At 51.3% G+C, this 27,727-nt stretch overlaps 1 protein-coding gene and 1 long non-coding RNA gene across 3 annotated transcripts; one reads left to right on the top strand and one right to left on the bottom strand.

Annotated features, from left to right (window-relative positions):
- Positions 1-981: 981 nt before the first annotated feature.
- Positions 982-26,621, bottom strand: SLC37A2 (solute carrier family 37 member 2). 2 transcript variants are annotated; one of them, XM_035264984.3, is made up of 19 exons: positions 26,262-26,621; positions 13,020-13,101; positions 12,538-12,631; positions 12,333-12,411; positions 10,581-10,716; positions 10,067-10,143; positions 9,058-9,224; positions 8,367-8,404; positions 7,922-8,074; positions 7,498-7,588; positions 5,987-6,049; positions 5,546-5,631; positions 5,001-5,049; positions 4,736-4,809; positions 4,404-4,482; positions 4,202-4,299; positions 3,861-3,925; positions 3,617-3,673; positions 982-2,109 (listed from the first exon to the last, which is right to left on the bottom strand). In XM_035264984.3, the coding sequence occupies exons 1-18, from the start codon at positions 26,318-26,320 to the stop codon at positions 3,643-3,645; spliced, it is 1,521 nt and encodes a 506-aa protein (XP_035120875.1). In that variant the 5' UTR covers positions 26,321-26,621; the 3' UTR covers positions 982-2,109; positions 3,617-3,642. The 2 variants fall into 2 exon arrangements, with proteins under 2 accessions (XP_035120875.1, XP_035120876.1); XM_035264985.3 differs by lacking the exon at positions 3,617-3,673.
- On the top strand, positions 11,627-23,945 carry LOC144578058 (uncharacterized). Its single transcript, XR_013523125.1, has 2 exons — positions 11,627-12,961; positions 19,667-23,945. It is a non-coding gene; the product is annotated as an uncharacterized LOC144578058 (long non-coding RNA).
- Positions 26,622-27,727: the final 1,106 nt, after the last annotated feature.

The following is a 27,727-nucleotide window of genomic DNA, read 5'->3' as shown; positions in this document are numbered from 1 at the left end:
TTCCCTATGCCTCACTACCTTATCAAATGAATTATCCAAATTCTGAGAATTCTGCCTTCAAAAGGAGGAAGGACTCTTCCCGTTGCCCCTGGAATCATCCTCCTGCCAGCCCTGTTCCTTCATGGCTGGGCTTAATGAACAGCACAGCTCTCACCTGGAGTCACTGTCTCTGTGTTTTCCTATTTATTCCCTAACTAAACAAGTTCTCCAAGGGCAGGGGTGTGCAGAGTATGTTTTTCTCCCTTCATACCAATCCTATGAGGTAGGTAATGTCACCATTTTCCTGATGACAAAACAGGCTTAAAGTTAGCAAGCAGGGCAGCTGGGAAGAGAAGACCTTGAGAGACCCATTCCTCTTCCCCTGCCCTCTGAAGCAGAAGGCAAGCTGAAAGTCTGAAAAGTCAAGAGACTCCAGCTCCTATCTCTGTTCCAGGAAGCAGGATGGAACCACAGCCCACCCTGGGCTCTATGATGGGATTGGGCCACCATCTAGTGGCTAATGTAAGCATAAGCAACATAGCTTCTCCATAAGCTACTCCCTCCTAAGTAATATTAAAGAGCAGCTTTCCTGAATGCTGAACATAAGGCCACAGAGTATAACTTCTGCCCCTGTGGGCTCTGAGGACTTGGAGGTCCCTGGCTGGCTCATACACTCAGAGCCGAAGTGACTGCAAGCAGGAGGAGCCTTCCCTGTTTGTCGCCATTGGCACTTGTGCAGCCTGCTTTAGTGTGGACGCGTGTGATTCTGGCTAATGCACCAGCCCACAATGTCCCAGGAAATGCAACGTTTGTATCTTGTGTGGCGCTCTAAGCTCCTGATTTGCCTGACACATCGTCCGTGTCATGAGCATCCCCTTCTGGAATGCCCACTGTCGTCAGCTTTAACCTACTCACCTGGTGGTCCTGGGACACCACTTCACCCCACTCACGCGAGCCCCGCTTACTACCGAGCCAGGCCGCCACAAGGATGCGCACAGGCACACAGGTGAAAGGGAATCTGTATTGGTGCCAATGGGCAGCTTTAGGGTCAGATGGAGATGCCAAGAGCTAGCCAGAAGACAGAGTGATGCAGGACTTCAGGTGGAAGGAGGATGTCGAAAAGTGGAAAAGGGGGGTGGCAGATGGTGCCAAGCGACTGCACCTGTAGCAGCTGCCAGAATGAACCATGCGGTGCCCTCACGTCTTGCCAGTCTTGGCACCATTGGCACCTGTGCTCAGGGCGTAAGTCCTTTTCGTGTCCATTGTCTACTCCATTCCTACAGCAGAGCTGGCACACAGTAGGCACTCCTTAGCATTTCATTCTCAAAACACTTAATACACATACTGGAATTTTTAGTCATGCCAACCCCTCTTTCACTCTCCCAACAGTACTGGCCCCCAGTCACCTTCCACTGAGGACATTCTGGGGCCAGGATCCATCATGTCCGACATACTGGGGCCAGTGAGGCAAGGGAGGCACTCAGGGCCAGCACATGCCCAAGAGGGAGTGCCCCTCAAATTGTGTACCCAAGGCAGCTCCCTTGCCTCACCCGAGTGCTGGCCCTGGAGGAACAGCATGATGGGTGGGTAATGGAGTTATCAACAATCCCAAATGGAGAGGGCCCAGCTTGGGGAAATGCACAGAGAAGACTGTTTCATGGATAGAGGGACAAAGAAAGGTGGGGCTCCTTTGATGGAGTGTGATGCCCACCTATAGATACAGGTGGATTACAGAGATTAAAATTTAACATGGGAAGGAGAGTCGCACATTTTCCAGGCCTTGACCTTGTAGAGCCTTCTGTCTTGGAATCTCAACAAGCAAGAGTCTGAGCATATCCTTCCCTATTAAAATGGAGACATAACTCAGCCCCAGTCCCATTCCTTTTGCTTGCAGCTTCCAGACCTCAGGCCCGTGAATCTTCTATTTCCTCATGCCTGGCAGTCCCTTTCCCATGGAAAACATCTGTGTTCTTAGGCCCTGGGTCTGGGCTGGGCTGGCTGTTCAATAAAGAGGGATTGCCTCCCCTCCTTGTGGAAGTTTCGGTGGTCTTGCCCATGGGGAACACACTGGGGACCCAATTGGGACCTTCCATGCTGCTCTTCCAATTGGGGCCTCATATTTCTTTATACCTGCATGAAGAGGAGAGAGGGGATGGAGAAGAAAGTGAGTAGACTTCATAAGCTCCTGCCCAGAGGGGCGAGGAAAGGCAGGTTCCTAGGGTGCCTTCATAATTGCCTTTCATCTCAATTCTCTGTAACTAGGTCTCCCTTTCACCACTCTGGCACGAAATAGCAAGCCAGATTAATACTTAAAACCTTACAATGTTCATGCCACATTTACGGCTTTACAAAGCAACATCACATAACCCACCTTATCTCAGCCTCAGATTAGTTTCACCAGGTATTCAGGGATAAGCACCCCATTCATACATAAAGATGTGGCAGTTCAGAGAATCTGGGTGCTACGCCTAAGGTCTCATGGAGTGAGTGGAGAAGGCAGGACTGTCCAGGGACGTTTGGACTCCAAGCCCAGTGCTCTGTCTGCTCTGACAAATCACTGCTCACCCTACAAACCGGCCTCCCTCAGAGAAGGACCAGCCTGGGACAGCAGTGGCAGTCCAGTGAAAAGCGAACAACCCCAGGCCCAGGTTGAGTGTTAGGCTGTGCCTGAGCTCTGAGCCGCTGTCTCTCACCTCCAGTGAGAGGCTGCTGCGAGGCAAGCTCACACGTCTAAAGCCAGGCACAGAGCAGTTGCTCACTAAACACTCCTTCTCCCTCTCTGGTGCTCTTCTTCCCCTCCTACCCTCAGGCCTGGCTCCAAGGAGCACAGGCACAGGAATTCTGTCCCCTGCTCCCCTCTTCCAGGGCAGGGCAGGGCAGGGCAGGAAGGGTGCTCTGAATGCTTCCTGCAGTGTGTCTTCCTGCTCTTACTTTTTCTTCCTTAAGTGGAAGTGCATCCCCAGATACATGCTGGTTACCATGACCCAGGGTGTTCCTCCTCACATTTGCCATCCAGCCCAGGTCCACAGCTCCGGCCAGCTCATCAGCGGCCTCCTCCTTAGCACAAGGCTCCTGCTCAGGATGGCCAGTAGGAGAGGGTCGCCCGACCATCAGACCACCAGCACCGTGCAGCCTCAGCCACTAACCTACTGGTGCCACCACCACATTCACCACCACCAGACTATAGGCAGAGAGCACACGAGGCCAGCCACCCATGCTTGATTCACATTTGTTTCAGAGGCTTTGATTGGTAGTTGCTTTTTTTCTGTATGCCAGGCAGAGGGGCCTTCCAGGCAGAGGGGCCAGATGACCTTGGTTTCTGAACTTCAGGAGGCATCTGCACCTCAGTCTTAGTTCAGAGGGAAACTGGTTTCCCTATCTCTGTCCCCTCTGTTCCCAGAGGGCATGTCCAAAGTTCTAACAGTGTCCCTCAGGGAAGAGGCTGCCAACCTCCGTGGCATCTCAGACCCCTTGGAAAACACTTCCCAAGCACCTCGCTCTGCTGAGGCTGAAAGTCTGTACAGCTGGCCCACAAGAAAAAAGAGAAAGTTGGAGAAAGTAATACTGTAGGACAGAGGATTTGCATGCAGTCCCCATTTAAATGGCACTGAGTCACAGACTCAAAGTAAATACTCACAAAAGGCATGGGACTTGAGGAAAATATTATCGCTGGTGGGTTAGGACCATACTAGAGCTATGGAGACACACGGGGACAACAGAGGACAGGTTAGCCAAGCAGGGGCTACCCAGGGATGGCTCAGTGTTCCTCAGGTCTGGGCTGGACGAGCCTCAGCCTGCGTTTGGAGATGCTGAGCACTGGGCGGATTCCTGTGAAAAGTACGGCTGGCAGAGGGGCAGCTTCAGCTCCCTGGAGGACTCACCCACTGCCTCTGCTCAGGGACACCTTCCAGGCCAAGATATCTTTGTACACCAACCGGCAGAGGAGCTGTGGAGCACAAGGCACAGAGGGAAGGGAAGGCACCATTAGCACTGAGCACTGAGTGCCCAGCACCAGGTGACCCATGGATTGGCAGTGGAGAAGGGAGGGACATACTCCCATTTGGCAAGGGGTCCTCCCAGGGGAGGAAGAGTGCTCTGAGCAGAGGACAGCTGCTCTCATTGTCCCAGAACCCCCAGTGGCCAGTGCTTTGGACCTCCAGGGTTCCAGCCGGGCAGGACAGAGCATCCCCCAATACCTCTCTGTGTTCCCCAAGATTCTTACCAAGCAGGCTAGGACGTCGGCGGAGATGAGCATGTAGAAGACATTGTTCCAGCCTGTGGGGGAGATGAGCCCAGCCAGCAGAGGCCCCAGAGCTGCACCTGAATGGAGCATAGCCTCATGAACAAGGGGCCCTGTACCTTCCCTGCCCATCGGAGGGTATTATGCCCAGGGGCCTGCCCACGACAGAGCTAGAATCACAGACCTATGGAGCCAGTGCCGTCAATGATGGCCGTGACCGTGGACAGGGCCTTGGCATTGCCCTTCAGGCTCTTATGCGTCCCCTGTGGAGAGACAGCGGAGTGGGGAGGCCCAGCTGAGCAGTAGCACCAAGGGAAGCAGGGCAAGTGAGGGGCTGACTCAAGAAAGCTGGTGACTGGGGTTTGGGCTTCAGAGGACAGGGGCCCATGGTGCATTCTGAAGGACTTTTAGGATCTCTCCTCTGCAGGATGGGAGAGAGAAAAATAGACCTGGATATGGTGGCCCTGACCAAGCCCCTAGGGTTGTCCCTGGCCCTCAGGAGGTAGCCCCACTCACCAGGTCAGCAGAGACAGCAGTGGTGATGAGTGCGTATGGGCCGTTGACCAGGCCCCCACAGATGATCAGCATCACTGGGTGGCACAGAGAGCCCAGTCAGAGGGGAGGTGCCACCTGCAGCCCCCTCCCCAAGGCAGGAGCACCCTCGGGCCTTCAGCCCTCCCAGCAGCTCCACCTGCTGGTGCCCCCCTGTGGGCCAGCCTCATGGGACCCCCAAGGTGGTGCCTTTTCCATGGCCTGGCAGAACAGGCAACCTCCTCCTCACCTATGGAGCTGGTAATCCCATCCTGGCCAATGTGGTTGTACAGGAACATCTGAGAAGAGGAAGGAGGCAGAGTCACCCAGAGTCCCCTCGCCAGCCTGGGGCCCTGAAGTCTGGAACAAGCTTCTCCTGCCCTGGAACCCCAGAGGGCATCTCATTCCTTTTCCCTCGCATACCCAGACTACTCCGGTCTTTACACGTCCCAGGGACGGACAGTCTAAAATGTGGTACTCTATCATCTCCCTTTCTCCATTCTTCTCAGATTCAACCTCAATCTCTTCTTTCCTTGATCAGGAAGTTTAGGAGGTGGTCTCCTTCTCTACCAAGGCCAAACAGTCATGAATCCCCCTCTAAAGTCTGCAGTCTGGATCTTTTTCCAAGGTGCCTCTGCTGACCCTTGCTTCTCCTCCCCCGTGTGTGCACAGGGATGCAGGTGCACATGTACACAGAGACTGCCATGTGTGTAACACATGGACGTGCATGCAGGTCAGAGGCCCACACGGTCTCCTGCTCACATGCACTCACTTTACCCTTGAGGTTATACGCACCATGGGGGCAGCCAAGATAAGCATGACGCAGCAAGTGGTGGCCCTGCTGTTGGTGTAGTCAGAGATGAGCCCTGCTGTGATGCCACCTGGAACACATACCCACTCACACACTGCCTCCCAAACAGGACCACACCATCCCCTTGCCTAGCATCCCAGCTGAGCCCCAGCGCTGGCCGGGGCCCGTCAGCAAGAGCCAGCAGAGTTGCTTTCTCCGCAGCCTTCCCTTCTTGTACTGCCCATCACTACCCAGGCCCAAACAAAAGGGCATCTTTCTTAGGCCCACCCAGCCAGGCAGAAGCAGAACTGAGAATAAACCCAGGAGCCATTTTTCTCTGGTTACTACCTGCCTGGGTCATAGCCCATCAGTCCTGTCCCTTATTCCTGCACCCCACAAGGAAAGAGGGGAAGGGAGCCTGTTGGCAGAACAGGGCAGAGCCTCACCTATGATGCCACCAGCGTCGAAGAGTGTAGACAGATCCCCAGCCTCCTTGGCACTAAAGTGAGCTGTGGAAAACACAGGTATGTGGTCAGACCTGGGGTTCGGGGCATACATCCTGGAGTGTCACAGCTAGAAGCCCTGCGGAGCATGATCCAGGCCACTGCCCCCTTTTCTGAGGAAGAGCTGAGGACCTGTGGAGCTGGCTCGCCAGGGCCACAGGGTGGGAGTGTGGCAGTTTGGGCAGACACCCTCCTGGTCCTGTCCCATATTGCCTTCTTCCCCTGCAGGATGACCTTCTCCTCTCAGAACAAGCCCTCCCCGGCAAGCCCTGGGATCCGGCCACTGAGCACCCTCTCCCACGGCCACCTTTCCCTTGAAGCGCAACTTGAGGCTCACCCCAGTCCTTTCTCTGCTTCACTCTGGCCCTAGCAGCACTGGGAGCTCTTCTCATTTACATACACAGAGTCAGGAAGGACACTTGCAGGGAATCAGGGGCCTCAGGTCACAGGCCTCTGCTTAGTGTTTAAAAAAAGGAATGTCCAGAAGCTGGGACTGTAGCTCCACCCCAAGGTTGCCTCATACTCTGAAGTCAGCACCAAGGCCACAAAACAAAGTCACAGTGTCCACGAAGCTCCACACTATCACAGAGAGAGGCCCCAACAGAGCGGCAGGGCAACTACAGCTTGAGACTTGGCTGTGACTAAGTCCTACGGTATCCTGCTCAGAGCAAGTACAATGTGTGGCAAGGCGGTGATGTTCCTCCCCTTGGGCTGGGAGGGAGGGGAGCTGTTCTGGGTGACAGGTCCTCAGCCCTGGTGGAGCTTGGAGGCTCCTGGGAGCTGGGCAGGGTGGGGTGGGCTGCTTCTTGGTAGAGCAGCCTGACCTATGGAAAAGCAAAGACCCAGACCAGGTGGACAGGAAACATCCTTTTTCAAGTGATCTCATCTGTACATCCCTGGGCAGGGGCAGGAGGGAGTAGGTCCATGAGACAGGGCAGAACACCAGTGCAGCCCAGCAGACACAGGGACAAGGGCTTCCATCCCATGAAGTCCCACTGGGAGAAGTGTACCATGTTCACCACCAGGCTACAGGGAGTGGGGTCGCTCACCAGGCCTCTCCTTTGGACTGGGGGAGATATCCAGCAGGCAGGCCTTTCCTAGCACCTCCCAACCCTACCACCTATGAGCCAAGCAACCTGGAGAGGGTTTCTCCTACACTAAGGGCTAGAGGAGATAGCAAGAATTGCAGAACAGAGTTCTGAGTTCCTAATCCCCAGCTCAGTTCCAAGGGAGGGAAGGTGCCTGGAGTCAGGGTCTGGGAGGTAGTGTGCAGGGTTTAGCTTTCACTTAAATAAAGAACTAAATCAATCGCCTTTCACTCTGGAAGAGGTTCAGCAGGAATCCTGACTATATACTGGAATCACAGGCATCACCACGAGGGGCTTCATCTCCCACCAGAGGTGGCCTTGGCCTCCTCAGAGACCCCTTCATTCCCCTTCTCCTCTCTGACTTACCCACATTGAAGATGTAGAGGGGTAGCCAGTAGAGGAAGGTGTAACTGACCAGCTTGGCAAACAGCAGACACAGAGAGAACTCAACCACTCCCTGGGGAGCATAACAGAGGGCACATGGCAAGGGGTCCAGAGGTCCTGGGTTCAGTGGTGGCCCCGAGGAGTGCTTAGCACCACCCCAGCACCTTCCATCACCTGCCACATAAGGCATCCTCCAATATATTCTGTCCCAATAAAAGCAACGTGGCCACTGTGCAAGGTTATTTCAAGACAAGTCTCCCACAGCACCCTCCCCAAGCAGCCTGCCCAACTTACACCACCCCTATAAAGAAGTTCTAGAAAAATTGATCACCCAAGCACCCCATCTCCTCATCGCCAACAGAAAAATCTAGAGAGCCCCCCTCTTTCCTTCATTCTACAAACTTACTGGGATCCGGAGCGCGCCAAAGAAGCTGATGGCAGCAGGCTCTTCGCATGGCTCCTTGGAGCATTTGGCCACAGTCTCAAGGCTGCTCTCCCTGATAGAGTAGGGACTGTTCCCAGGGTCCTCGGGGTTGTTCTCGTTCTCAGCTGGCTCGCCCTGAGCAGCAGAGATGAACCCTGCTGTGGGTGCATCCCTGTGCCACCTCCCACCAGCTGGCAGCGCAGCCCTGGCCGGAGATGGGCTTCCAGGATGGGAAGGCACATGTTCCTCTCGGGTGGCATAACCTGCCAGACCTATCAGGCTGTAGGGCCAAACCACCGGCCTAGCACTGGGTCTGTGAGGTCAGTGAGGGCCAGAACTCCCTGCTCTAGCTCCTCAGGCCTCTCTGGGTCCAGCCCTCTGCATGGAGTTGGAGGTCAGGGATGGGGCTGGGAGGGCTCACACTCACGTGGTGTTGAGGAGGTGTGCAGTCTACATCTTCTGGGTCTGGGGGAAAAAAAAATCACCTTTTAAGAAGCTTTCCAGTCTGCCCCCCACCCCTAATCCCAAGGTGATTGCCAGGCCCTCACCTTGCACTGGGTCTAAGCCATCCTGGGAGCTGGCCCCACCTCCAACTCCTAAGGTGGCCAGTGTGTGTCCCAGCAGGAGGAAGGGGGCCTGGGGCTCAGGAGACAACTTTCTAGGCCTGGCTCCCTAACAACCAGCGGTGTCACTACTGCGTCTTGGACTTTAGTACTCTTAGCTACAGAGCAGCTCTCATACCCGGCCTGGCTAGCCCACAAGGCCACCTGCAGCAAATGAAGAGCCAGGTCACTGTAAGAATGTCCCTGCAACTCCACCTTCCCTGCTCACACCTCTCAGATTCAACCAATGCTTGCCGAGCGTCTCCTATGGGCAAGGCATTTTAACTGTGGTATATCATTTAAGCCTGCAGAAATTTTATGAAATAGACATTATTATAACTATTATTATTTTACAAATGAGAAAATAAAGGCTCCAAGAGATTGTCCAAAGTCACACAGCTGGTCCTTCCACTCTGTGACCAGCAATCTTTCCAGGAGATCCAGCTGCCTTCTCCCACAAACCAAGAACTTCTAGGCTCACTGGTGGGGTCTGTGAGGAGCGAGGGACCCACTCACGTTCAATAAGGAAGAGGAAGGTGATGACACCCATGGTGGCGGTAATGATGCCAGGCACAATAAATGACAGGCCCCACTGCCCATTCACCCAGATGCCAGCAATCAGGGAGCCCAGGATGTTCCCCACAGATGTGTGGGAATTCCAGATGCCCATGATGAGCCCCCGCCTGGAAGGGAGGCAGGGAAGGGAAGAGAGTAGAAAAAGTAAAAAGCAAAGCACATTGTTCATAGCAACTGCCCCAGCCAAGCTCTAAAGCTGGGCTGACTATAGTTTCCCTAAGTCACCAAAGACTGAGCCCCAAACCCCGAGTCAGCAAGGGTGGGAGACCTTGGGTGGGTCAAGCAGGTGGCTGCAGGGCCTGGGGTCTCACTCCCCCTGCCCAGCTCCCTGAGTGAGCGCCATACTGAGGGTATGGGAACCTGGCTCTCGTTCTTCTCTTTTGTCCCACGATCTCACTCTAAAGCACCATCCTCAACCGGGGGCAATCCTACTCCCAAAGGACATCTGGTAACAGCTAGAGATTTTTGATGGTCACAGCTCAGGGTGTGCTATGGCATCCAGTGAGCAGATACCAGGAAGGCTACCACTAAACAGCCTGCAGTGGCAGGTCAGTCCCCAGACAAGGGTCCAATGGCCCAGAAGGTCAGTAGAGCCAAGGGTGAGAATCCGTGCTCCAAAACAACTTTGTTTTGCACATAAGCCAATTCAAGCGGGGAAAAAAACAGTTTTTCAGGCGTCTTTTTGTCTTCAAAAAGCAAAAATAATTTCATTCAAAATAGAAATTATTATTAGAAAAAAGTATAACTGAAGTTGCCTGCTCTATGAGTTAAAGCCTCATCAATGAGAAAATCAACACTGCTTTCAGGCACTTCTCAGCATGTGCAGAACAGCAACACGGAGGCCATTTTCTGACCCTTCCTTCTGAAATTACATCAGAGGCCACAGTGACCAGATCCCGACCCCTAGCCCTCCAGATCTTTCCCGCTCCTCCTCCCTTGTCACACTCACTTCCCCTTCCCGAACCAGTTGCCGACGCAGGTCACCACAGAGGGCCAGCCTGTGGTCTGGACGAGTCCATTACAGACCTGCAGGGAGAGGGGAGGGAGGGTGGGAACAGGCCTGGGCTGTACAGCTGGCTCCCTACTCTGACTGCCCTGGGCTGAGGAGGTTCAGTTTCACGACTGAGGAGCCCTCCACACCCCATACTACAGACCTTGCCCAACCCTCACACACTCACCACACACACCCCAATGTCATGAGCTGGCTTCTCTCGCTCAAGATTATCCAAGCAGAGACCAAGCCTCTCGTGCATCGGAAGTGACCGCAGCATGGTGGTCGAGGCCAACTCTCTGAGTGACTAAATGTGGGGGCAGTGGGGCTGGGAGGTGGAATGCAGTGCAGTGTAATAGAGAGCACCAGGCAGGGAGCCAGGAGCCCAGGCCTCCATCCGCCAAGAGCTGCGGTCTCCCAGGTACTTGCCGAGATGGGAACACAGGCCCAAGTGCAAGATGGAGACTCATACCTGGATGATCACAAAGTACCAGAGTACGTGGATGTTCCAGAAATATCCCAGGCCCAAGAGCGAGGTGAAAAGGCCACTGAGCAGCATTCCAGCTGAGAGGTAGTAACGGAGTGGAAGACGCTCCCCAAACACCCCACTGGGGAAGAGAAAGTTGGATCTTCGGTTAACCTCCTCTGTGTCCACCTCAACTCCCTACCGTGTTTCTGCCCGCACCACACTAGGGAGTGGCTCTGGCCAAGGTCCCACCAATGACCTCCATGTTGCCATGTGACAGGGCCAACCTCTGTCCCTCACTGCTTCTGTGACACCTGGCCATGCTCTGCGGATTTAGCATGCCCATCTTTCTCCCAGTTGGCCAGCCCCTCCCCGTCATGTATTTTCCTCTCAGAGCCCTCTTTTGCATCACTTTTACAATTTTCACAACCACCCATAGGCTACATGGCCCCACATGCACATCCTCAGGCCTGATCTGTCTCCCAGAGCTTCACAGTCACAGCCAGATGCCTCCTGGACACCCTTACTCAGATGCCCCATGGGGCATTTGAAACCTAGTGCTCTAAAGCTGAATTCTTCTTCCTCCTCCCGCCAACTGCCCTGATGCCTTCATCATCTTGTCACCCTCATCTGAGTGAATGACACCCCTTGGCCACTCAAGCCAGACACAGAGCTCCCTCAGCCTCTGGCTTCTCCTCCCCACCCCTCACCTTCAGTCTCCAAGACTCACCAGGGTACCTCTTAGCTAGTTCTCCAGCATGTCACCTCTTTCCACCTCTATCACCACTGTAGTAACGTAAGCCCACTGTGGGCTCGACAGCTTGGGCTGTTGTCAAATTGGTCCATCTGTGTGACCAGTCTCATTCATCTCAGCATCACCCTTAGAGTGAGCTCTCAGAAATGCCCATCTGGACAGGACGCCCTGGCAAAAACCCTTCCATGCATCTCTTCCCATGGACCTCATGTGCAAATGACCTCAGCCCTCAGTCCTGCTGCTACCTTCCTTAAATTGTGACTCCCTTACGTACACCTGCTCACTGTTCCTCCTGTAGGTCATGCTGCTTCTTCACGTTTGCCCTACTTGCTCGTGCTATTCCTCTTGCTCAGGTCTCCATCTCTACCACCGCGCCCAAGTCTCCCGCATCAGGTCAGGCATCATCTCAACCAAGAAGCCTTCCCTGACCCCTCTGCTCTAGCTCAGCTTGGACTGAGTGATGACCTCCGAGCTCCCAGAACACCAGATGGCCACCATTGTCACGGAGCCACCACAGTTTTGGCACCACCTGCTGATGCATCCATTGCCCCCATTAGCCTGTGAGCTCTTTGGAGGAAGTATGCAGCCATATTGATCTTGGATTCCTGGCAAGGAACAGCATGCTTGCCGTGCTGCTTTGGACACAGCAGATGGGGATTCTCCCAGCTATAGGTGCATGCGGGGCCATCCTCAAAGGGTCTCACCAACTCTGATATCTGAGTGAATAGTCTCAGAAGCAGCATCCAGAGAAACCTTTCCAAGCAAAAGAGCTGCTACCAGTGGGAGTCTACCAGGCAAAGGAGCAGCCTCCGTGACGGCGGTAAGGCAGGGAGGATGGCTGTGGGCGGACTGCATGTGCAGCAGTCACAGTCTCATTCCAACACGGGGAGCCATTACTCCCTGGTGGGAGCTCACGTCAACCCAGCTGTCCCCAGGTTCTTCCAGGGGAGGCAGCAGCTCTAAACCATCCTCCTCTTGGTCACAGGCTCAGCCTCTGTCCTTACCTGATGAACATGCCGATGGCATAAGCCACGAGAAAGGCATTGTCCACGCCCCCCAGTAACTCCTTGTAGTTGTCCTTATCTGAAAGCAGACGGGAGAAACAGAAAGCTGACTGCTGGCTGCCCCTGCAGGAAGCCCTCCCTGGACAGCCCCTTCTCAAGGAAGAGGGAAATGGGGAGTGGGAAGAGCAAGTTGCCCTGTTCTTACCAAAGGGGGCCCAGCTGCACCACATGGTGTCATTGAGACTGTGAGTATCGTTGATGGGTTTGATCTGCTCTGAGCAGTTCTGGTGCAGGCGGCTCTGGAGAGGCAATGGGACACAGAGGTCAGGGGTCGACCCAGAGGGGAGCAAGCAACCGCCTGCCCCAACCATACCGGTAACACTGCCTCCTACCAGATTGCATGCTCCCCCTGCTGGCACCTCCTCCTGCAGGAACTGGCTGCAGGGGAGAGTGGTCACATCAGATCCACGAGCGCATCCACATAGCCCAGAGGCCCTGCACTCTTATTCTATCCGCAGCCACCAACACAACTGTCTTGGGGAATAAACGGAAAAGGAGCCCCGGGGAAGAGAGCTGCTGAGAGCGGGAGTCTGCCAGGTGAAAGTGCAGCCTTGGTGGCCACCGTAAGGGTAAGGACGGTTATCATATGTGCTTCTGCACTCCTCCTTGCTGCCAGCCTAGCCTCACCTTCACGATACTGATGGGCTTCCTGGACATGTGATAGCAGGTGTAAATGAGGAAGGTCAGCAGCAGGATGAAGCCTTGGAACCTGCAGGAAGGGACGGCATCTGCATTAGTGGGAAGTCAGCCCCGGCTGGAAGTTCTGGGCTGGTATCCCCCACCCGTGCCCCCTCTGAGCGCCACCAACTCTTTCCTTCTTGGTGTGGAGGCCAAGTGGAGACGGGGAAAAAAATGCCCAGAGGCAAGAGGGTGCTCAGGGGGAACTGCCTTCCTGCCCCAACTCCTGAGGCCTCTGTTGGAACCAGGCTCCAGCCCATGGGAAGTGCCTCCACCTGCTCTGAGCAGGCGGCAGCACCTCTGCTTTTCGACTACCTCCCTGAGGTCAGAGCGCCTGTGTGTGTGCCTGTATGGCAGAGGTGGGGGCAGGGAGTTCGAATCATTTTCACATGTCTGAAATGATGGGGGTAGGAGGGAGATTAAGTCGGGAGAAGGGTCTGTTTTTAAAGTGAGGTCGACACTCCTCTGAAACTTAGAACAGGGCAGACACAGCACCTCATTTAGCCAGGCTGTAGTTGGAAAGGAGAAGGCAGTGGGATAGCTGGTGACAGACCCAAGCCCCCTCCCTAGTCCCAGTCCATCCATCCCACTGGACAGAGCCCATTCTTTCCACCTTTGGCTCACACACATGTGCCCTCCCCCACTTCTTACATATCATCCCATGCCCTGGCCCAGGATGGAAAGAACAGTCCAGCTGGGTGGCACTCAGCGTTTCCACTGTACCCCAGCCTGAGGCCTGGGGAAGGGCCCCAGAGCCCTACTGAGTCACTGTCTGCTTCCCTACCAGAGTCAAGAGCCAGGACATGCATGGAAAATCAGCCTCAGAGTGGAGCCCCAGCCCAGAAGGGGCCAGGCGTTAGGCAAGACCTAACACCAGTGAAGACTTCATGGAGAAGGGTCAGGAAAAAGGGTGGGAGGACTCCTGAACCCTTTCTGTCCTGGCCCCAAGAGCCCAAGAGCAGCACACTGGATGCTCCTTCTACCTAGGAATCCTCTTCCACACCCCAAACCCACTTTCCCCAAATGTGGCATGAAGAAAAACCCAATATCACTTGGGAAATAAAGGGGCATTTCAGTGAAGCCTGAATTGGGCTTGGGCTATGAGGCTCCTTCTCACTTTGCCCCTGGATCGAGCTTCCTACCCGGGTCCCCACAGTCTGTCTTCTTGAGAATCATGAAGTTGCTCACGCCCCTCCACAGCTCTGCCTAAATGCTTTCAGTGCCTTTCCATCCCATCCTGCACCAAGGTGCAACAGTGTAGTCTGGATTGCAGGCGGCTCCACATCCTGGCCTCTTGGCCTCCCTGAGGCACAGGGGCGGGTCATAGAGGTCCTCTAGGGACTCAAGTTGTCCAGGGAAGCTGGGGCTACTCCAAGTGTCTGTCACAGTGACTGATATGGCAAGCTTGTGGCAGCAATGTTTTCCAGGTTCCACCTATTGCCATATGGCTCATGACAGTTCAGGGACTTCTAGAATCTGAGGGAAATCCTCTCAGAGACTTTGAAGAGGGTTCCCAGCTGGCTTCTGCAAAGAGCAATGGATGGAGGAACCCTGCAGCCCTACAGATAGCACCCACCAAGCCCTGCCTGGGACGCGACTGGTTCAGAGAGAGGCGGGAAGCTTTGCGTGGTGCCTCTCACTAATTGCGTGTGTAAATTCCCATGAGCTCTTAACTCTTTTTTTTCTTTTGCCTCTCGTTTCCTCATCAGTTGCACATGGCTGCCAGTATCAACTCCATCTGTCCCTCAAGATAAGAGAACACAGCATGAATCTCCCCTAGTCCCCAGGTCCTGGTTATGCCTGTAAGACATCCCGGTCAGCAGAACCAGACTTCATGACCACATGTATGTGCAAGGGCCTTTGCCAAGCCGTTTGACCACTGACCTTGGTGACAGATCCTCTCAGTGTCTGAAAGATCCCTGGAGACCTGAGGCTCCACTGGGGCCCCAGCTATGACTGTTCTTCCACCACAGGCTCAGCAGTGAAGCCCCCCTTGCTGGCTACATAGTCCTGGTGTTCACTAGGAAGCCAGGCTGTTCTACAGTCACGCTGAGTCCTCCCAGGGCTGGTCAGAGCCAATGGGGGCCCAAAGGCACAGTCAGCTGCCAGCACCCCTTCTCCTCCCACCTCACTCCCCCAACCACACTGCATCAACCCCAGCCTGCCCTCCCTGACTCCCCTGCTGAGGCCCTAGGTGTTCTTCCCCATCTGCTCCATGGCCCTTTTGTCTAGAGTCCTGTTCCCGCCAACCTCAGTAGGAGGAGCTGTGCCCATTTCTAACATCTCCATTCCCTTGGGCAGAAGCGAGGCTGCTCTCCCATGCATCCCTGTGCCCATCCTGCACCAGGCACCATGCCATGATCCAGTACTAACAAGAGAAGCCATAAGCAGGATCTCCACCTGCTTGGGCACACAGGTCAGTGGGAGACAGTTAGACCTGGTGTGATGGTGCTGTAGGAGAGAGCCCTAGATGACACAGAGGAGGGACTGAGCCAGCAGGAGGGAGCAGTCAGGATTCCTGGAGCTGAAGTTTCAAAAACAAGCAAGATGAGGCCAAGCCAACCAGAGCTGGGGCAGGAAGGACTGCCAGGGAGAGGAAGTAGCGTGCACGAAGGCACGGAGGCATGAAATGACACTGCCTGTTTGGGAAACTCTGCATCCATCAGGATATCTGGAGGATGAAACTGAGCCAAGCAGAGGAGCAGACGTGGCTGGGAAGGGCAGGGGCCTCAGGTGGCATGGCGCAGGGCCTCAGCTGCCAGTCTGTGGCATTCAGGCTATCTCTGGAGGTGTTGCAAAGCCACCGAAGAGGGCAGGAGTTTCCAGGTCGGCGGCTCTGAACCCCTGCCACCCTAAGCGGTGAAGACCCAGGGCTGTGCCCTGTAGGTTTTGGTGGGAATCACAGACAGGCTTCCTCACTGAGGCACCGGGCCAGTTCCTTGGGCCCTTTTCATCCTGCCAGCCACTCTTAGGCACATGGCAGCATCATAGGGGACCCTAAGTGGTGATGTCAGGGAGTTGTCTATAAAAGAAAAGAGCAAGGGCTTAAAAATTGGGCAAAAGCTGGTTTTATTCCTTACATCTTTTTGCTCATTAGAAAACCAGAGTCTATCACCCTTCTCAGAACTACTGATGGGTTAGTGAGATGCATCTAGCAGGTCTGAAATTGTTCCTGATGCCCAGTGGGTACTTAGATGACAGCTAGTGTGTTTCTAATCTTCAGATGAGGAAGAAGGGTTGGAGGGGTGAAGGCAGCCCACACTGCTCTGTTAGGGGAACTGAGTGGGGTCAGAGGCTGAACCAAACTCCTCTGGGAAGTGGAGGTTTCAGGCCCTGGATTTAACTGGAAGGTAGAGATGTGGCTGTCAGCCTGTTCCCCTCCTCCCCACCTCCCGCTGTGCATAGCTGGGCCTAATGAGCATAAGGATCCCCTGAAGCTCCTGGAGCCCTGGCCTTGCCTATTGTGGGCTCTAGGGCTTCTTGGGGAGCCTACAGGGGGACATGGAGAGACTCCAGCCCTGGGGCCCTCCCACCTGCTCCTGTGGGCAGACAGGAAGGTCAGCAGGGGTCCCCACTTGCATCCAGACCTGTTAGGTTCCAAGATTACAGCCTTGCCCTCCTCTAGGCAGTGGCCTAATGTCCCTGCCAGCTTTCATGCCAACTCCTAGAAATCCACCACCTGGGATCCCCCATGATGCTGCCAGTAGAAAACCTGATACCTAAGACAGCAAGAGAGCCATGAGTCTGGGGGAACAAGCGGTCCTCAGCTGTGTTGTGTGACACTAGGCCTGGCCCTGGCCTCTTCTGGGACTTCCTTCCTGGCCTCCAGAGGGTGGAGGGATGAACTAAAAGTCACACCACTCGGTGGGCATGGCACAGTTGGAGCTGGGCCTCCTCTGAGTCTCGTGCTCTATCCACTCCCCATTGTTGGGTGTTCTAAGAGAATGGTGCCGTGGTTCACAAGAGACTGGGAACTTCAGTCAGGTTAAAGCTAGATGGAGGCCAAGGCTGCCAAGCTCACATTAGCTTCAGGAAGGCAGCTGACACTCCTTTCATATTTATAACATGCAGTTTCACTTCTCCTCTCACCAGCTCTTTCCTCATGAATCAAGAGGTCCCAGAAAAGAAGCAGGGCACAAAATACGCACAGCCAGGCCTTGCCTAGCTGGCCCCAGGGTGGCTGTGACAGGGAGGATGGCGACCTAGGGGCTGGGCCGGGCTGGGCAAGTAGGCCAAGGACCAAAGGATGGACAGGAAGGCCCCTGGCTGCTTCAGACTGGGCAGCTGTCCTGTGACCCTCTAAGACTTTGTTAGCAAGAGGTAGCACTTCTCGGAGTCCCACCTACCCCCACCGGATACTGGTTACTGAATAACCAAGTTAGACAGAGAGGGCAACCAGCTATCTCCTAACTATTAGCTGAAAGTCCAACTTACTCTTTCGAAGGAGTGTGATAATAGCTTTATTGACCTTGTTGAGACTTTGCACTAAGAATGCTTCTGGGGTCAAATCAATAAACAGTGTGTCCCAAAGCAGCAACAGATTAGAAGCAAACAAACAGAACCCCTAGAAGACCAACTGCCACCGCAACAGCAAAAACCAAGAAACAGCCCACAGAGGGGCACTGCCCCAGATGTCAGAAACAGCCCCCTTTCCCTGGGGGCTCCCTAGTTATCCCCCAATCCCAGGCTGGGCTGGTTATGGCTATAGGTGACCTTGGCACTTGCCCTGAGAAAATGGACTCAGTGGCCTCTTCTCGGATGTGCCTGTTCTGAGACTCAGCAAATCTGAAAAGGACAGGGGGCTGGGCACAATAAGAACCAAGCTAGGGCCAATGGTGACAGTGCCCCCCTCCCCCGACCAAGCCCGCCACCAGCACTGGAAGATACCCTGCTAGGAAAAGGCCAGCCAGGAACAGATACCACAGGAGCAGAGCCCTGAGCCAGGCCTTCAGCACACAAGACAGGACAAGGCCCTCTCTGGGAGGCCCAAAGCTCTCCCCGGGCAGCAGTCAGTCCCCCATGGAACTCTCTGTTTGTGGTCCTCCAGCTGCGACATGGGCGCGCTTAGAGAGACTGAGATGACTCAGGGAGCCTTCCCAGAGAAGGGAGCCATTGGCCAGAAGCCACAAGGAACACTCAGGACGTTTGAGAGGAGATTAGTGGCTCAGATGACAATCTGTTTTAGGAAAGAGGAAAATACAGGAGAGATTGTTTTGCTTTGAGAAGAAAGTCGAGTAGAGGACCGTGAATGCTCAGGCAGAATGAAGACAGGCTTCACGCTGCAGCAAGCGCTCCGATCAGCAGCTGGAATAACTGGGAGGGCGGGAGAATTGGTGGGGCTCAGATGAGGTGGCCAACAGGTTTTAAGTCAGTGTCGCTTCTGAAGAAAGGTTGTGTAAATAGCACTGATGGAAGTGTGTTGATGATGGCAGAGCTACAGTCCGGTTTAGAGGGGTAGGAGGATGGCCTTCCTTCTCCTGAGCAGGACAAGCCCTGAGCCAGAAGCCAGCAGGAGAGCAGTGACACCGCCCCCACCCCCACCCCCTTATACACCAACTTAGTGGCAATCAGATAGAGGTCCTGGGCTTCAGGGACTCTACCCCTGGTGTCTGTCCTCAATTCTGCTGTTACTTCAAGACTGTCAACCTTGACCCCAGCTCTCGGTTGGTACAGAAGCTTGACTGGAAAAAACAAGGCCTTGGCCAACCATACAGACTATTTCAAAACCCTGCTGCTACCTTCTAGACCAGCCCACAGGACCTGAGTCAGACGGCCCCACCCGAGGCCAGTGAGGTGCATGCCAGTCCACTGTAGAGAGGGAAAGAGGAAACAGCAGCGTGGAGGAGGAAGCCCAAAAAGCAGCTGGGGAAGAAGCTGTTGTCACGAGGGGTGGGGGATGGGAGCTTTACAGGCTCACATGACCCTTATGGGGGGCTGGAGTAGGGATCATGAGCTGAGCCTCCAGGTTCTCCCCGGGAGGAAGAGGAGCCCTCATTTCCTTTTCTAAGCAGCCTCTTCCCATCAAAGCTCATTTTAAGTAGCCCTTTCTGCTGCCTTTACCATGCACCTCTTTGCAGTCAACAGGAAAGACATGAGAGAGCTAGCCCACAGAATAGGGAAACAGACATCAGACTTCCAGCAAAATTGGCTGAGTCCTAATTTCTGATTCTGCCAGTTAATGTGACCTTGGGCAAGTTATTGTACCTCTTTAAGCCTCAGTTTGGTCTTCTTTTAAATAAGATCATAAACTCCTGCTGTGCAAGAGTGTTATAAAGATTAAATGAGATATCCTGAATGTGAAAGTATCTGGCACACAGCAGGTTTTCTCTCGGTATACGTTTGAATGTCTTTCTCCTGCATCCTCCTCCAGGTGGGCACTAGGATCTGGCAGTGAAAGCCGTTAGCTAACTCCACAGGGCAGAACCATCCATCCTAGCTCAACTGTGGCCTTTTCCAGCTTCTTCCTATGGGAAGATCAAGGTGTGAGGAAAATGGCATCATGGGCTCACAGCTCCTGCTCTTCCTGCCCGCCCAATTCACCCTCCCGCCCATTCCTGTTCATCCAGCTGTGGTCACCCTGGTATTTCCTCCCACAGGCTTTACTTCTGCACATTCTGAGCTGTCCCCCTCAGAAGGCCCTGGGAAATGGGCCCAGCCCCACAAGCACCAGCTGTAGTCATCTCCCGTGCTGCCAGCTGCTCCCAAATGCACCCACACAGATACTGGCACAAAAAAGCAGGAACCAGCCAGGTTCAGGACTGGGGAACCTCCGGGTACCAAGTGGCTCTGAAACATCATCGACAAGCCATTCATCACCATCCTGACAAGGAAAGTTTAACAGGAGGACGAGAGCAACATCTTCTTGGGCAGAAACTCCGCCATCTCTGACTCTTGCTTGGAATGTATGTCTCCACATACCTGGCACCATATGACTCACAGCTCCCATCCAGGGGCACCCTATGTTACTGCTGGCTGGAGCTACATGTTACCACTTCATAGACAGGGGAGAGGTCATGTCTCCACTTCCATGCCTTTGCCAGCTCTGTGACCTCTGCTTAGAACACCCCCAGATCCAAATCAAAGACTTCCTTCTTCTCCTAAAGGAAATGAATCTCTCCCTCCACAGAAATTTATAAGCACTTAGCCAATATCAAGTATGCTAGACATTGGGCCGAGTGCCTTAAGCAGTTTCTCATTTAATTTCACCAAAACCCTGTGATATAAGCACATCATTATTTCCATTTTATAGATAAGGGAATTAAGCCTTGGAGAGGTTAAGTGATTCGTCCAAGGCCAAACGGCCATGTAGTCTTTTCCTCACACCACACTGTCATTGGGGAGGCAATGGAAAGACCGTAGGCTTAAGAGTCAGACTAATCTTGATTCCAGCTCCAGCTCAGTATCAGCTGTGTGGTGCTGGACAGGCTTACATAACTGCTCTGTGCTTCATTACACTCATATGTTCCATGGGGAACCAAACGTTCGCCTTGCAGTTCCACAAGAATTACAAATAAACAATGCCTGGCATAAAGTAGCAGAAAAAGCAAATAGAATATAGTCAACCATTAGTGTTTACTCAGTGCTTCATATGAACCCGGCACTGAGCTAAGTACTTTACATGTAGAACCTCATTTAAACCTCAAAACACTCATGTGACACAAGTATTATTATTATCCTCATTTTACAGAGGAGGAGTCCAAGGCCCAGGACCAATCCACTTTCAGCTTCCTACTCTGTCTTCTTCACTTCTTAAATGCCCTCCTTGGGGACATGTGAAAGCAGTTAAATGTGACAGAGACTTGATTTCTCATTTTCAGACTGTAAGTCTTTATTTTTGTCTCCACCCTGGCCTATATTTTGTTTAGCACAAGAAAGGTAAATTGGGTCATCATGTATCTGTAATAATAACACCATCATCACTAATAATGACAGTATAAGCTGCCATGTATTCCATGCTTCCTGTGTGCCAGGCAATGTATACATATAATCTCTAACTTTTTATGTGTTAAATGCTCAATAGGTCAGCTTTCTTCAAAATCACCCCAACTGACTTCTGCATTTCCCTCGATTGTCCTCTGAATGACACAGCACATGGGAAACATCATCCTTTGCACTCAATAAATAGAGCAGGGCCTTCTAAAATTGCTGACTATGTGTACACACCCTCTCTCAAGCTTGATTCTTAGTTCCAAGAAGGTAGAACCTTGTCTTGATTGTCTTTGCAGACCTCAGAGCTCAGCAAAATAATGTACCTACAAAAGAACTCCATGACATTTAGTGTTTGATAGGAATCCAAACCTAAACTCATCTGGAAGGAAGTAAAAGAATACCTGTTGAGTACCCTCCATCAGCCACAAGACATGAAGAATGTTTCCTTATCACATTTATCCTCAAGAAAGCAACTGACTTTCACTGATGAGGAAACTGGGGCTCAGCAAAGTCAAGGCTCACAGTGGTGAAAGGATTTCAATCCAGGTCTGTCTTAAATCTCAGAGATGTTGGGGAACACAGTAGCTGAATTCACACCTTGAGAAGTGTGAAAGTGAAGAGTGTTGGTGGCTGGAGAAAGTCATGTTATGTGTATTATGGAGCTATTCTAGAATGCTGGTGTGTTCTAGATGCTTTATAATGATCCACCCTCCCTACTCCCCATCCTCTCTGAAATGTTAGTTACTTGGATTAAAAAATATAACTAATGTATATGAATGAGACTCTACTAGGAGCAATAGTGGCAGAGAGGTATGTGACTTTGTATACACTGTATTTAAACGTTTTATTAAAATGAAAATAATCTACCTAAGAAAAATGGATGGTCGTTCCAGAATAAGGCAGAGAACAGTGAAGAACACATCTGAATGGATACATTTGTAGGTTACAGAAAGGAAATTTGATTTGTCTTGGATTATAGTACATGCAAACAATAAGTCTGAAAATAAGCAATCAAATGTGTTAAAATTTTGCCAAAGCTGGCAAAATCTTGATAAGTTTGTGAATATTTAGTTTAAAAAGAGGGAGAGCTCCTGGAAAATCACAAAGATTTGTCTTTTCATTTTTTAAAAAGAGAAGTGCTAGAAATAATCAGATTTCTTTAATATGTTAATATTGATCAATTGCTTGGAAATAATTGTCAAGTCGGAAGAGATACTCAGCCTTCTCTAGGTTAAATTTATATTAGTAAAATATTATTATTTATCTAAATATTTGAGAAATGATATGTTGTATGAGAAGTTCTGCAGATTTCTCAATGCCCTTTCTGTACATGACATGTTTCTATTTATCAGCACCCTGATGGTGCCTTCCCTGATGACAGCAGTATATGTGTCACTAGTCACAAATTCAGTTATGATTTAAAATGTTACTGGAGGCTGGGCACGGCAGCTAATGCCTGCAATCCCAGTGCTTTGGGAGGATGAGGTTGGAGGATGAAGTAGGAGGATCACTTTAGGCCAGGCGTTTGAGCCCAGCCTGGGCAACATAGCGAAAGCCTATCTTTACAAAAATTTAAAACTTAGCCAGGTGTGGTGGTGCATGCCTGGAGTCCCAGCTACTCAGCAGGCTGAGAAAAGAGGCTCCCTTGAGCCCAGGAGTTTGAGGCGGCAGTGAGCTATGATTGTACCACTGCACTACAATCTGAGTGACAGAGCAAGACTCTGTTTCAAAAAAAAAAATAAAAATAAAAATGTTACCAGGCTGCAACTTTCCTTAATTTAAATCTAGCATCTTCCAGGCCACTAGTTTTCAACTGGAGATGTACATCAGCCTTTCCTATGACATTTCATTAAAATACAGATGTTTAGGACTTACGTCAAACTTGCTGAATATCTTCATTTGATATTCTTGGCATATTATGTAAATTGTATCTCAAAATTTTTATATATCTTAAGATTTTCTATCTGTAAAGATTACGTTTATTTCTATAAATTAATATAATGTTCATTGCATTCCTTGAAATTAGCAGTTTTTAGACATTGTCTAGAATTGTTTTTGTTTGGATTAGCATCTTTTTGTTTTACACATCACAGAAGCAAACAAATTTCCTTGTCAGTTGCATTATTCTTGTCATAAATTCTCATCAGATCATTCTTGAAAATTATCAGTAATAAGTTAATCAGCACTTTTTAACTCTCTGTCACCTTCAGATAGTTTTTATTTTACTCTGATGCTTCTTAAAGGCTCTGTAATAAGTTACAGAATAGAGTGGGAGTTTTTTGTTTTTTAAGAAATGGGATCTTGCTGTGTTGCCCAGACTGACATGCACTGGTTATTCACAGGCATGATCATGGTGCACTACAGTCCCATACTATTGGCTCAAGGGATCCTCCCACCTCAGCCTCTTGAGTAGCTAGGACTGTAAGCATGCCACTGGGCCTGGAAGGCCAAGCGTTTTTCTCTTTAACAACAAAGACCTGTCTCAGAAAAGCACCGTACTAAGTAATTGCTCTTGGGTATAGGCTTCTGATGGTACCACTTGAACAACATTAAGAATGTACTAGTGGACTGAGTCAGGAGTTCCCGAACTCTTTAGTCAAGAAGCAGATGGGTTCTTGAGATTGCTAACCCAAGATTCAGTGGAACAGAATTAATCACACATGAACTGGTGATGGATAACTGTCTTCTATGTTCAGAATATTGGTGATGTTTTCTTAGTGTTCTATTTTCTGGATATATAAGGAAGACCTTTCTTTTTCTTCTTGGGTTGTTAATTAATCCATAACAATTTAGTAGATTCTGCTTTTGTAAACTGAAATGAAACACTTAAAAAATATCTTTATCTCCTACCTGACTCCTCAGAATTCAGAAATTCGTATGAAACCTTCTTGCTTTTCATGGCAATATGGTTACTTGCATAGGTTCAACAAGAATTAGTTTCTTTGTTGTCATTGTTTCATTTTACCAGTACATAATTAGAAAAATTGGTTACACAACCAAGACCTTGCCTGGATGTTGCATTTGATAAGGATGCCTATTTAATCAGATACAACCAGACTCCTTCAGAAACTGAGGTTCACTCTATGGAGCCAATACTAAGAAAACCCTCCCAAGAAAACAGGCTTACTGAGTTTCAAGGTTTACAGGCCAAAAGGAAGGTCACTCCCTGGCTAGCCCAGAAACTTTAGGATATTTTGGGGACCCTGAGAAGAGGAATTTGCCAAAATATATTAGTACAGTAAGTAAAACCTGGTGGAGACAGTTTCTTAACTCAGCTTACTGTCAGGACAATAAACAATTGTTTAGACTTCAAAAAATCGAATCTAGGATTCCTTATGAAAACTTCCAGCAAAGTGTATTAACTTAACAAGGGTAAAATGGTAAATTAACACTCTTGTCGTACCTATATCCACAATCTGGTCAAATCCAATGAGACCAGCCTTATTTTGTGATCAACAATAATCTTTCTAAGAAACTTTAAAAAATCAAAATAGGAGAGAGTGTAAAAAAAAATGTATTTCTGTGGAAAACTATGCCTTTTCTAGAGTATAGTCCTCCTGGATATCAGATTCTAGCTTCTAACTGTGCCCTTGAGCCATTTTAAAATTCTTTGAAGTGATAGGTAACTGAGAAGTCATTACAAAATATACGTACAAAGATACTTTCAGTAGTCTTCCCTCACAACCTGTGGAAAACCAGTTTGGTTTCAATATTTCTAATCTATAAATGAACATGTTATTTAGATTCTCTTTTTAAAATTGTGGTAAAATATACATAACACATATTTTGCCATTCTAACCATTTTTAGTGTACATTTAAGTGGCATTAAGTATATTCTTCACATTGTCTCTCAACTGTCACCATCATCCATTTCCAGGACTTTTTCATATTCCCAAACTGAAACTCCATACCCATTAAACAATAATTCCCCAATCCTTCTCTCTAGATTCTCTTTTGAACCTATTATAGTATATTCTGGACCTTTATTATGAGTAAAATAAAATCTTTAACATGTGTTCATTTTTATATCTTTGTGAGAGTCAGGATTTTAATCTTTTTCTGAAAAATATCTTTTAACAGTCTCCAACTCAAAAAATCTAGGTAAATACTCTAAGTGAGTGAAGAGGTTTAGAGTTAACGAGCGCTCCTAATAATTAAACAGTGTGTAGGGTAGCCAGTTGTCTTGCTTTGCCCAGGATTGAGAGGGTTGGGGATGAAAGACTGTTTCAAAATTAGGACAAATTGGCCACTTTAATAGCACCTGCCCTATCTAAAGGGGACTCCTCAATCCTATTCATTTAATTTGGAAATTTAGGCCCAGTATTGCTACATCATTTATTTTTCATTTCTTTTTTTCCTTTTTTACTTCTAGAGACAGAAGGTCTCACAATGTTGGCCAGGCTGGTCTCAAACTCCTGGCCTCAAGCAGTTCTCCCATCTTGGCTTCCCAAAGTGGTAGGATTACAAGCATGAACCACCATGCCTGGCCTACATTGTCTATTTTTAAAGAGAAGTCTGGAATCTGGCTATTTTTGTTAAATTGTATAATTTGTAAATAATGGCAATGAACACAATATTTTAAAAGCTGTGCAGACCAAACAGACTGCTCCCAAGGTTGACTGCCTCTAAGGAAGAGTGGCTGAAGCCCCTCCATTCCACCATGCACCCCAACATGTGGTCTCTGGGGTTAGGAAGAGAACCACCATGAAGCCTCTCGCCCATTGCTGAGGGGCTGCCCCACTCTGCTCTGAGAGCTGTGCCCTTTCCAGGTGTGTGTCTCAGGGCTGAAAGTCCTGAGAAGAACTCCCAGGACCACTGAGTTCTGGCCTTGGTGTTCGAGGGCTAAAGGAGACCAAGAGGGGCACTCACAAACCCCAGTGGCCACCCTTTTCCTCTACGATGCCCTGGCCTCGGGTCTTCAGCCTTTAGCCAGGTTCCCTGAGCAGCCAGGTTCCCCAGCTGCTCAACAACATGAAAGTCAGGTGCCGGGTGTGAGTTCCGAGGGGAGGTTGGAAACGGAAAAGATGGAGACCCTCCCTGGCAGCCTATTCTTCCCCAGTGCCACAGAGCCAGAGTCGCGGGGTCTCGCGGCGCGCAGGTGGAGTTAGGCAGGGAGTGTTATCAACCTCCCAGGAGGGCGCGGCTGGAGGAGCCCCGCTGGCCGCCCTCGTGGCTATGCCAGGACGGAACTGGTATGGTCTCCGGGGCCGCGAGCGCCGAGCCCGGGAGGTCCCGGAGCGCCTCCCTCCCCTGCCTGCTCACCAACTGTCCCTGGAGAAGGCGCGGAAGAACCAGATTCCCGGAGCCAGAGAAGACCGCATCTTGCCCGACCGGTACCCAAGGCTGAGTTGACGGAGGAGGCTGTGGAGCTGGGCGCGTGTCCCGGACGGGACTGGCTGTCAGCCGGGTTTAAATGCCCCGCCGGCCGGCCCGCCCTGGCCCCGCCACCTCAGAACCGAGCGCCCGCCCCCTTGCACCTGACTGCCCTTGGGGTCGGGTCCAGCGCAAACCCGCAGGTCATCCCCACCCAGCCTGGCACCACAGCGCTCCTGTGCTTTGCCTCCCGGCCAGGGCCCAACTGCTCTGAGGTGCGGGGGCTCCTCTTTCCGCCCTGCATTTTCTGCCTCACCACCCGCGGGGGAACCGAAAGCAGCAATCGTGGCGCTGTCCGGTGTGACGTGCCTGCTTGCCTGTACTGCCCCGCAGCCCTTCCTGTCCTGAGAACCCGTGGGCTCCGACACGGGCGGACACGAGACACTGGAGGGCTGGAACTCACACCCAGTGGTCCTGCATGACACCAATCTCGGTACTCATGCCTTCTGGGAGCGCAGGAATTTTTCCCTGGGCCCAGAGGTGGGGGTTGGACAATATTTGGGCCCAAACACACCACAGGCTCAGGCTGGGGCTTCCTACCCTGCTCAGATTCCCCAGGACCCCACTCTACTCGCCCTTCACAGACACCGGCCCTCACGGGCTCCCACCATGTCAATGTGGCAGTCACTCCTGCTCTCCCTTCTGGAGGCAAGCAGTCAGGGAGGTGGTGGGGGCGGGGGGGCGCACTAGGCAGGAACTTCTGTGATCCTGAAAGTGACAGCCTCTAGCCTGAAGATTTCAGGGTATGTTTCCACCGATAATTGTGAGATACTTCTATATGAACCCAAGGGTGAACTACAGAGGGCTAGAAAGGGAAGTATTCTCCCAAAGAATCAAGTCAATAGAACATAAAATAGGAGTATCCGAGCAAATGGGTTTGAGCCCTAACCCCACCCTGCCCCTAACTCCTAGGAGTGCCCAGGCCTTATGTGCAAGGTCAAGGAAGTGGAGCAACAACTCCACCAAACAGGTTAGGACCCAGAATAATGGGCTTGGCTGGTACCAGCCCTAGAATCAAGAAAAAGAGGGTAAGCAGAGTTGTAAAAGCCTCTGTTAATGCCAGGCAGTCAGGGGCATAGGTCTAGTGGCAGAAATGAAGAGGGCAACATGCCAATGACAAGAGGTAAAGGAATAGAGAAAATAAAGGCAAGAAATAGAAGGGAGGCCCAAATAGGGTGCAGAGGCTTGAAACACAAAAGGACCAGTGTCACTAGCGGCGGCTCACTAAGTGAAACCCTTGATTAGACCCCTTGCTGTGTCCGGGGGTAGGTTCACTTCCTTCTTACAAGTCAGTTAGGTGGTTATTATCCACCTACGTAGGGTGACTTTATGTCCTGGTTTGCCTGGGACAGGAG

This window comes from Callithrix jacchus, chromosome 10, assembly GCF_049354715.1.
Source record: "Callithrix jacchus isolate 240 chromosome 10, calJac240_pri, whole genome shotgun sequence".
Taxonomy (NCBI): domain Eukaryota; kingdom Metazoa; phylum Chordata; class Mammalia; order Primates; family Cebidae; genus Callithrix; species Callithrix jacchus.
Note: the sequence above shows the minus strand (reverse complement) of the source record. Positions and strands in the feature narration are given on the sequence as shown.